Genomic DNA, 11578 nt, shown 5'->3' on the forward strand with positions numbered 1-11578 from the left:
TACATCACCATTACCAACGCTTACATCACCATCACCGGATTAAGAATGGGATGTCATTAAAGTTCATGTGCACGTAAAGGCAGGCATCCCAAAACTTTTGGCAATATAGTGTATAACATGGTCAGACATGTGGCTTTAGCTGCAGTGCATTTCTAGATTGCAACAAGGCCAACTTTCAATTTCATAAAAATAAATTTCTAATAACTTTACAAAATTTGAAGCTGTTTATAAATTTTTTTTCATTATGACAATAATTAATTTTGACTTCACAGTAAACTGCAAAGTGTCTGCTTTCAAATGAAACCATACTTATGCCTTTAGTGCAAAGGGTTCATGAACTGTATCTGTTTAAGTTTGAGTATACCAATTCTTGGAATTTTTTTTCAAAAACGGGGATTCAGGCTAACAGGTTAACACAAATCTTTGCAGATCATTTTTAGCTAGCAATAGCAGACATGTATATGCTAAAGTACGTAACAAACAGATTGTCACTGCATCAACAACTACATAGTTACTGCCTTTTAATAAAACAACATGCAGTATAACATCAGTGTTTCTCAGCCCATCATTGACTGAAGCACAGGCTCTACTCTCCAGCACAACGGTAACCCCCAAAACAAATGAATTAAACAGATCTCTCCTACATCATCTTGTGCAAAAACACATAAAACACTTCAGTTTAATATTCACTCCTCTTATCAGTTATTGACTTTGCATTACTTTTTTCTATTAACTTGGACTAATATTTCAGTCAAATGAACTTGTTTTGTATAATAAATCTGACTGTTACATTTTACAGTATATTACTGTTTTGTCCTTCATTTTACGGTAATCTACTGGCAGCAGGGTTGCCAGTAAATTACCACTTTTTCTACAGTTTGTTGTTGTAAATTAATTTATTACTGTTCATTACTGTTTTTTTTCTTCTTAATTTTATGGTAATCTACTGTCAGCAGGGTTGCCAGTAAAGTACTGTTATTTTACAGTTTGTTGCCGTAATTAAATTATTACTGTTAAATTATGTTTCACTCTGTTTTTCTTCTCTCATCTTACACCTTTAACCCTTTTAACCCCACAGCAAAATTCTTGGTTTTAAATGAACACATACATGTGTCCACACTACACACTGTAAAACTTTGATGTAAAAATATGGCCAAATTTGAATAATTTGTAGAGATCTGAGAGAAGCAGCAGCCATGATGAACAGCTGATTTGTACGGAGGCATCTGATGACCAAACTACATTGGAAGTCGCAAACAGAAAAATCAAGTGTGCCCGGAGCGGTTTGTGTTCAGCGAACCGTACCGTAAGATGAAATCGAACCGTACTCAGACCATCTCCCAAGATGGTCTCGGTTCGGTTCGTTTTTAAGGGGTCTGAGGGTGCTTTCACACCTGCCTCATTTAGTTGGGTTGAATCACACTAGAGTTCGTTATCGTCCTTGGTGCGGTTCTTTTAGGCAGGTGTGAAAGCAGCACCAAAAGTGTACCAAACAAGTGTACCGAGACCTCCTTGAAGAGGTGGTCTCGGTATGCTTTCAAATGAACTCTGGAGCGGTTCGCTTGAGATGTAAAAGCAATCCGACCCAACAGACCAACGAACCAAATGATATCATAATTCATAACAGGGAATGTGTTATATAAAAAGCAATAGTGTCTGATTCTGTGAGTGAGCACATTCGTTACCGTAGTTGAAAACCAAAGAGCGTCTCTTCATCTTAAATGTTTTGTAATTGCGCTTCTCTGTGCTGTCCCGACGAAGCCTTCATTCCCGCTCTACTTGCATAATGCATTATAACATTCATATATGGTCTTGACACAGCCTACTAGACAGTGCTGGGAGATCCAGAGAGCGCGCGTTTGAATTTGCCGCAGCATTAATACAAATGTAGTATAGGCTATAATTTAACAGCGGGAATGATGGTTACATTCGTATAGTGTTTGCGTGTGTCTCGACAGTTACAAATAAAGCCACAATAAGCTCATGGAGCGAACTCATTTTGATGAGTGACGCGGAAAAAAACTCTGACCAGTAAGAGGACAGTTGTACTCTCATGTGACTTGCATAAACACATTTTGGTACACTTTGCAATGTTGCCGTGTGAAAGCGAACCGAACCAAGAAGAAAATGCAACAATGACTAAGTTTACATGGACAGCAGTAATCTAATTATTGACCTTATTCTGAATAAGACAATATTATGATTAAGGTGTTTACATGAGTTGCTTTTAGAATATTGCTTTCATGTTCCCGTTTTACATGTTATAGAACATAGATCGATTAATGGCAAACGTAATTTTGTCCCCATGGCACGCCGTCTGACGTTTTCTACAGAATTTCACGTATCACCACACAGTTCATCTTTGTCATGGTACCATACAGTTTTGGGTTTCATTTTTAATTTTACGAAAGCTTCAAATGCAGTTAATTATTTGTCATGCTGTACGTGTGCAAATAGATACGGAGCCCCGCATATGACATGCAAGAAAAAATAAATAAATTGTGCGCATGATTTATAAATTGAGGGAATGAATTAGTAAACTATACTAATAAACTATAATGCACTCCGATAATGTGACTAAAATAGGAATACTCCACCTGTCTTAATTCGATTTGTGTTTACTTCGAGTATGACTTTAGCTGGATTAAGGTAATCAAAAATCGCTGTTTACATGGTAGTTTTGTAATCAGAGTATTGTCTTAATCGTGTTAATATCAGAATATTGTTGTCCATGTAGAACAAAACAAACGAACCATAGGTGTGAAAACACCCTGAGATCGTTTGGAGTGTTCACATATGGGCCAAAAATCACACGAACCGTGCTCAGACCTCTTAAAAGGACCAAGTGTGAAAACACCCAAAAACCTTTATTTGAATATGGCAACGTTTTTATTTTAAAATCTTTATTTGAATATGTCAGCATTTGTATTTTGAAACCTTTATTTGGATATGGCAACCTCATTCTACAATATTTCTATGATTAAATCACTGACAGAGACTCCTCCCCCATCAGCCAATCACTGTAGGCATAGTTAGTAAGCATGTTGACATCATCCATAGCAACGAGGTCAATCCCGCCCTTACTCTTAGCTTAAGACTTCTCTCTATTCCTTTGTAAAAGTTTGGTCTCAGCAGCTTTGTGAATAGGTTTTAAGAGAAAACACTTAGCTAAGAACTTTTACTGCCATTTAGGAGAACTCTTAGTGGTCAGATAAAATGTTTTGTGAATACAGCCCCAGATGTATTAAGGGCATGAGGAAGTTTAAGTGTACCTCTCCAGAGAAACCCACATTACTTAAAGAACGTTTGTTCTCAACTTTGAGAGAACCTTGCCAGAACACTAGTCAACATTATGAGAACATTCTGTGTTAACTGGGTACATATATACATACATAAGCGCACACACACACACACACACACAAATGTAAAGATGACTTACAGTGCTCTTCTGGTGTTTTTGATCACTGGCATTAGTCTCATCACTGCTTCATCAGATCTTCTATATTTCTGCAGTTCAAACTTCTCTTGAGTCTCTTCTGACATCAGCAGCACAAACACCAGAGCTGACCATTGAGCAGAGGAGAGATTCTGTGCTGAAAGATTTCCTGAGCTCAGATTCTTCTGAATGTCCTCTGCAAAGTCATCCTTCAGTTCATTCAGACAGTAGAAGAGGTTAATGGTCCTCTCTACTGAATTTTCACTCTCTATTTTCTTTTTGATATAGTCAGCAGTGTCTTTGATGGTTTCTGTTTTTGGTTCCAGTCCTGGCAGCAGTTCCCTCAGGTCACTCTGATTGGACTCCAGTGAGAGACCCAACAGGAACCGAAGGAAAAGGTCCAGGTGTCCGTTCTTGCTTTTTAAAGCCTTCTTGACTGCAGCTTTATGAAGGTCAAATAATGATGTTTTGTAGAGTTTCCATCTCTGTTTTTCTATCCAGGATTGAAGACAGGCATTTTTTCTATGGCATATGTATTTGAAAAACACATAGAGAGCAGCGAGGAACTCCTGGATGCTGAGATGTACGAAGCTGTAAATCTTTCTCTCTGATGCAGGTTTTTCCATCTGAAAGATCTGAGTGCATAATCCAGAGTACACTGACCCTTCACTGACATCTAGTCCACACTCCTCAAGATCTTCTTTGTAGAAAATCAGATGACCTTTCTCCAGCTGTTTAAAGGCCAATTCCCCAAGCTTCAGAAGAATCTGATTAAAAGACATGGCTTTGGGGTTGAGCTCAGGATGATCACAGTATTTTGTTTTCATCTGTTGCTTCTGAGAAAGTAAGAAGTTTGTGTACATCTCTGTGAGAGTTGTAGGTGTTTTGTCATTGCTCTCTCGAGACAGTAGAGGCTGAAGAACAGTAAGAGAGATCCAGCAGAAGACGGGGATGTGGCACATGATGTACAGGCTCCTGGATTTCCTGATGTGACGGATGATGTTTTCAGCAACTCCAGGACTGTTTTTGATGAAGTATTGCTTTTTTTGCTCATCATTGAATCCCCGTACCTCTGTCACCTGATCAATGTAGTTTCTGGGTATCTGACTGGCTGCTGCGGGTCTGGATGTGATCCAGATGAGAGCAGAGGAAACCAGATGTCGCATGATCAGGTTTGTAACTATTTTACTCACTGATGTTTTTTTATGGATATCTATAAATTCATCACTGTCATGAAATTTCAAAGGGAAGCGATACTCATCCAGCCCATCAAAGATGAACATGACCTTACCGTCACCTTCAGGAAGAGAGGGCAGTTCTTCAGGACGACTAAAGAAGCATTTGTTAAGCAGTCCCATGAGACTGTACTTTTCTGTAATCCTATTCAGTTCACGGAATGGAAATGGAAATATGAAGAGTATATTCTGATTTTCTTTTCCTTCAGCCCAGTCAAGAAGAAATTTATTAATGGAGACTGTCTTTCCCACTCCTGCGATGCCCATCATCAGTACTTTTCTGTTTTGTCGACCCGTATCACTCTGAACATTGAATATGTCATTGCACTGGATCGGTGTGTCCTTGGAAGAAAATCGGTTGAGATTTGATTCGATCTGTCCCAGCTCGTGTTCACTCACTATTCCTCCAGTCTCATTCTCCACCACATATAGATCAGTGTAAATATCATTCAGGTGTTTTCGATGACCTGTCTGAGAACTACCAACCAATATCCGCTTGTAGTCCTCTTGTAATTTGTTCTTCAGTTTTTGGCTGATCTTTCTGTAAAGATGACAACCAGCTTTACTGTCCTCTGCAGTTGAATCTTTGAAAAAGAGAAACAGACGGCAAAGAGTAAGCAAACAATTTTGTAATAAATCTGGTCTATGATTGCGTGGGTCAATTTTTTTTATTGAAAAAACTTTTTCCTAATTCCTCCTAGAGCATTAACTGGATTTTGTTAATTATACACTGACAATACAAATTTGTTGAAAGTGCCACCTATTGGTTAAAAGTTACAAGCCATTGTATTACACAATATGTAACTTTAATTATGCTTTTAAAGCATAATGGCCACCCCTGGCCTACAGGAAGCCTTAGCCCTGTTTTATTGAAAATAATAAAGTTTGAAGTCACCGTTATGGAGGTAAGTGCTTGCTTTAATTGGGTTCTTGACCCTTGACTTCTTAACTTTAATGTTTCTCTGGCTGCTGTAACTGTGTGTTTCTGAAACACATTTGTTATAGCAAAAGTTGTAAGAAGTAAAACTGATCTGATGATTTTGTCATCATGTAGTGGCCTTATTCACTGATTTCACCCAGAGTCTGATCTCTGAGGACATTATTTAGATTTAATAATTTCATATTATAGTAGCCTGCATGAATTTTTGTCTTGCTTTAATATTTTGAATGTTTTTAAGTCATTATGCAGAAATTATTCAGACCGGATCATGTAGACCAGGGGTGGGGAATGTTGATCCTGGAGGGCCATTGTCCTACAGAGTTTAGCTCCAACCCTGAAAAAAACACTCAGATGCCTGTAACTTTTGTAATCCTGAAGACCTTGATTAGCTTCAGGTGTGTTTAATTAGGGTTGGAGCTAAACTCTGCAGGACAGTGGCCCTCCAGGATCAACGTTCCCCACCCCTGATGTAGACACACAGATATCAAGATAACTGCTAGATCTGCCTGTGTCTGTACCCCGAATTAGTAAAAACAAAAAACTTCCAAACCCATTTAATGGTAAAAATTTAATTGATGTTCAACAAATAAAAAATAGAGATAATACTGATAAACAAATGATAAAGCTTGGGTTGCTAAATATTAGATCCCTTTCTTCAAAAACACTTATTGTAAATGATGTTATCACAGACAATAATCTAGATGTGCTGTGTTTGACAGAAACTTGGCTAAAACTGGACGATTACATTACTTTAAATGAGTCTAGCCCTCAAGGTTACGATTATTGACACAATCCTCATCAGAAAGGCAAATGGGGAGGTGTTGCTGTAATTTATAGTAATATTTACAGTATTAGTCAAAAGTCTTTCAAATATAATTCCTTTGAAGTGATGGTACTTTATGTAACATTATGTAAGTTGACATTTGTGCTGGCTACTGTATACAGGCCACCAGGACACCATACAGACTTCATCAAAGAATTTGCTGATTTTCTATCGGAGTTAGTACTAGCTGCAGATAAAGTCCTTGTTGTTGGTGATTTTAATATCCATGTAGATAATGAAAAAATAACTCTATTGGAGTTAGACAACACGTGTCAGGACCCACTCATTGTTGTAATCATACTTTAGGTCTAATATTGTCACACGGAATCGATATTGATGCCGTTGAAATTTTGCAGCAGAATGATGACATCTCAGATCATTATCTAGTCTCGTATATACTACATTTAGTCAAGGCTGCTAAACTGCCTCCCTGCCATAAATATGGTAGAACCATCATTTCTACCACTAAAGATCGCTTTATAAATAATCTTCCTGATCAGTTTCATCGCCTTAGCATACCGGACAGCTTAGAAGACCTCGATCTTGCAACAGAAACTATTGCCTCTGTCTTTTCCAGCACATTAGACTCAGTTGCTCCTTTGCGCTTAAAAAAAGATTAAGGAAATTAATCCAACACCGTGGTACAATGAGCACACTCGGGCCCTAAAGGTAGCAGCCAGAAAAATGGAGCGCAGCTGGAAGAAAACAAAACTAGAAGTTTTTCGCATTTCGTGGAGAGAGAGAATGATTGAGCACAGAAATGCCTTAAAAACTGCTAGATCTGCCTATTTTTCAAAACTTTTAGAAGAAAATAAGCACAACCCTAGGTATTTATTTGATACAGTGGCTAAATTAGCAAGAAATAAAGCTTCAACTTCTGATGTTTCCAAAGAGCACAGCAGTGATGACTTTATGAACTTCTTTACTTTCAAGATTGACAATATTAGAGAGAAAATTATAACCATGCAACCGTCTACTACAGAATCGTGTCAGACAGTGCATTGTAGTGTCCCTGAGGAAAAATTCAATTCATTTACTGCTTTAGGAGAGGAAGAATTGTCTAAAGTTGTTAAATCATCAAAATCAATGACATATATGTTAGACCCTATACCGACTAAGCTATTGAAAGAGATGCTTCCAGAGGTCATAGATCCTCTTCTTAATATCGTTAATTTGTCTTAATCAATAGGATACGTACAAAGAACTTTTAAGCTGCCTATTATTAAACCTCTTATTAAAAAACCACAACTTGATCCTAGAGAATTCTATTACAGGCCGATCTCAAATCTCACTTTTCTGTCAAAAATACTAGAAAAAGCAGTATCATCACAACTATGTTCCTTTTTAGAAAGAAATAGTATCTGTGAGGATTTCCAGTCAGGATTTAGACCGTACCATAGTACTGAGACTGCTCTCATTAGAGTTACTAATGATTTGCTCTTATCATCAGATCGTGGTTGTATCTCTCTATTAGTGTTATTGCATCTTAGTGCTGCATTTGACACTATTGATCAGAAAGTAATTGATCTCGAAAATTATATTGGCATTAGTGGAATTGCATTGTCATGGTTCAAATCATACTTATCTGACCGTTATCAGTTTGTAGTAGTAAACGAAGAGATGTCATATTGATCACAAGTTCAATATGGAGTACCACAAGGCTCAGTACTAGGACCGTTGCTTTTCAATCTGTACATGCTACCCTTGGGAGATATCATAAGGAAGCATGGCATTAGTTTTCACTGTTACGCTGATGATAATCAGCTCTATATTTCTTCGCGCCATGACGAAACTTACCAATTCACAAAATTAACGAAATGCATAGCTGATATAAAAAATTGGATGACCAGTAATTTCCTACTACTAAATTCAGAAAAAACAGAGATTCTAATTTTTGGACCAAAAATTTCTTCACGTAATAACCTAGAATACTTGATGGATGCTCTGTTAAGTCTTCATCGTCAATTAGGAACCTGGGTGTGCTCTTTGATACCAATCTTTCATTTGAAGGCCATGTTTCTATTATCTGTAAAACCACATTCTTCCATCTTAAAAATATATCTAAACTACAACATATGCTCTCAATGAAAAATGCAGAACAGTTAGTTCATGCGTTGATGACCTCAAGGTTAGATTACTGTAACGCTCTACTGGGTGGTTGTTCCGCTTGCCTGATAAATAAACTATGGCTTGTACAAAATGCAGCAGCTAGAGTTCTTACTAGAACTAGGAAGTATGACCATATTAGCCCAGTTCTGTCAACACTGCATTGGCTTCCTGTTAAACATCGTATAGGTTTTAAAATCTTGCTAATTACTTACAAAGCACTAAATGGTTTACCTCCCCAGTACCAGAGCGAGCTCTTAATGCATTATAGTCCTTCACGTCTATTGCGATCTCAGAATTCAGGCCAGCTGATAATACCTAGAATATCAAAATCAACTGCCGGTGGTAGATCCTTCTCCTATTTGGCACCGAAACTCTGGAACAATCTTCCTAGCATTGTTCGGGAAGCAGACACACTCTGTCAGTTTAAATCTAAACTAAAAACGCATCTCTTTAACCTGGCATACACATAACACATTATCAATTTATATTTTCAAATCCATTAAATGATTATTAGGCTGCATAAATTAGGTCAGCCGGAACTGGAAACACTTCCTATAACACCAGATGTACTCGTTACATCAGAAGAAGAATTGCATCTACGCCAATATTAGTTTTTCTGTTTATCCCGAGGTTTACCATAGTCAACTGGATCCGGGCTGTATCCAGGTGAGATCAAGGACCTGCGCCTTGACAGGACCACAACGCAGCCCTGAAGTATCAGCAGAGATTGAGTCAACTAGATCATCCATTGTGAAGGCCTCATCGACACGACAGCCAGTGGCACAGCTCCTCAACAAACCGTCCATACTGGCGTGATGAATACAATCCTCAACTAGATGGAACTGGAATAAATACTTTGAATGTTGCGATCCTATCGGACTTATGATAGCTATCTGAATCGTAACAAAGCACTGTTCGCCAGAGGAGAACTGGCCCCCCCGACTAAGCCTGGTTTCTCCCAAGGTTTTTTTCTCCATTTTAACACCTATTTGCCACCTGTTTGCCACCTGATGTCACCTGTTGGAGTTTGGGTTCCTTGCCGCTGTCGCCTTTGGCTTGCTTAGTTGGGGACACTTGACATTTGACTTGACATTTGATATTCAACAGTGCTTTGATCTGCCTGCATTGACACCATTCTTTAAGAGCTGCTGTGCAGCCAAAATTATATACCAGTTATCACTGTAAAGCTGCTTTGACACAATCTGCATGGTAAAAAGCGCTATATAAATAAAGGTGATTCAGCATATGAACCTCAACAATGGTGACAATCAACAAAAAGGTTTTTTTTTTGTGACTTTAGTAGCTTGTTTTGTGATGTTCATAGATGATCTGAATATTTTGTTGATTGTCACCATTGTTGAGGTTCATACGCTGACTCTTGATGTCTGTGTGAGTCTACATGATCCTGTCTGAATAATTTCAGCATAATGACTTAAAAACAATCAAAATATTAAAGCAGGACAAAATTTCATGCAGTGGTATTCTACGGCTACTGAAATTAAATCAAAATAATGTCCTCAGAGATCAGTGAATCAGGCCACTACGTGATGACAGAATCATTAGTTTTCCCTCCCGTAACTTTTTCTATAACAAATGAGCCAAAGAAACATTAAAATTAAGAAGTCAAGGGTCAAGAGCCCAACTAAAACAAGCGCTTACCTCCATAACGGTGACTTCAACCTTTATTATTTTCAATAAAACAGTGCTAAGCCTTCCTGGAGGCTAAGTGAGGACTGCCCATACAGGGCCATTGCTAAAGGGCCAATGTTTTGCCAATGAGCAAATTCTCAGGGGCACAAATTCTTTACGGGCCCACTTAGGGCTGCCGGTGCAGGGTATGTTTGCAGGGTATGTATTTCCCTGTAAGGACAGTGATCATTATTTACCCTCGAACTGTTTTGAATCAGCTCCAAAAGTGGAAGAAGCCTTCACATTGCCCTTAGTCTGAGCTGAGAGAGAAAGATGAAAAAGCATGAAAGTAACATCAAATTACACAAACACATCAGCTGAGCAAAGAGGAATGTTTGAGTTAACAGTTACATAATTCTTCACATTGAATCCACCACAGTACTTAACAGTCACTTCTTACAATGAAAGAAAAAAATGTAATTTAATTTTAAAATATTACCTTCCTTGTGCTTGTTCTCTAACTCTTCAGCCAAACTATTCTGGTTCATCTTCCTCAGGATGTCCACCATGATCTTCACAGCTTCTTCTGATCCAAAACGCTCCACCATCCTGTCCACTGTGTCTAGGACATCTGCATTCTCCATTTCAGAAGTTGAAAGGCATTCAAGATTCTTCAAGTACCACTGAAACTCCTTCAGATGAGCTGTTCCTAGATCCTTCAGGGAGTTCTTGAGCAGCTCTCTAACAGTTGCCATATTCCTTCACTGATTTACTTCAGCAGGGCAAAAAGGAAAAGATCTGAAGTACTCAAATGTTATTTGAATGATGAAATGAACCTGCGTCTCAGATCAGGTCTCCCAGAGGTATCTCATCCATACTCTTCTGTTAAACAGTCAGCAATTTCTCAGTAACTCACACAAGTGTCACACACAAACACTGATAAAAGCAGAAAAAGCAGTTTAAGTGTTAAAATAACAAGTGTGACAAATGAGTAGTCAGAGGTGCAACAAGAGACTTGATACAGTATACAATGAACGATGATCTCCAGGGCCATTGTCCTGCAGAGTTGAGCTCCAACCCTAATTAAACACATCTGAAGCTAATCAAGGTCTTCAGGATTACTAAAGTTACAGGCAGGTGAGTGTTTTTTTCAGGGTTGGAGCTAAACCCTGCAGGACAATGGCCCTCCAGGATCAACGTTCCCCACCCCTGATGTAGAGGATGCACATCAGTGACACACACCCGATTACAGTGGTCAAATTTGTTCAATGAACAGAATCTTTAAAAAAGTCAAGAGTCAAACTGCCCAACTAAAGCAAACACTGATCTCGATAATGGTGACATCAAACCAAACTTTTCACCAAATCATCAACATCTAAACCTCTGGTAATTCTCGATAACAGCTT

At 38.4% G+C, this 11578-nt stretch overlaps 1 protein-coding gene across 1 annotated transcript in view; it reads right to left on the minus strand.

The window, feature by feature from the left end:
- Positions 1 to 11034, minus strand: part of LOC127500184 (NACHT, LRR and PYD domains-containing protein 12-like) — a 35569-nt gene extending 24535 nt beyond the window's left edge. Inside the window, exons 1-3 of the mRNA XM_051871139.1 lie at positions 10672 to 11034; positions 10430 to 10492; positions 3440 to 5255 (exon numbers count right to left, since the gene is read on the minus strand). Coding sequence (XP_051727099.1) covers positions 3440 to 5255; positions 10430 to 10492; positions 10672 to 10927 — 2135 coding nt within the window. The 5' untranslated portion in view covers positions 10928 to 11034. The remainder of the gene's footprint in view (positions 1 to 3439; positions 5256 to 10429; positions 10493 to 10671) is intronic.
- Positions 11035 to 11578: the final 544 nt, after the last annotated feature.

The sequence above is a fragment of the Ctenopharyngodon idella genome, chromosome 18 (genome assembly GCF_019924925.1).
Source record: "Ctenopharyngodon idella isolate HZGC_01 chromosome 18, HZGC01, whole genome shotgun sequence".
NCBI lineage: Eukaryota > Metazoa > Chordata > Actinopteri > Cypriniformes > Xenocyprididae > Ctenopharyngodon > Ctenopharyngodon idella.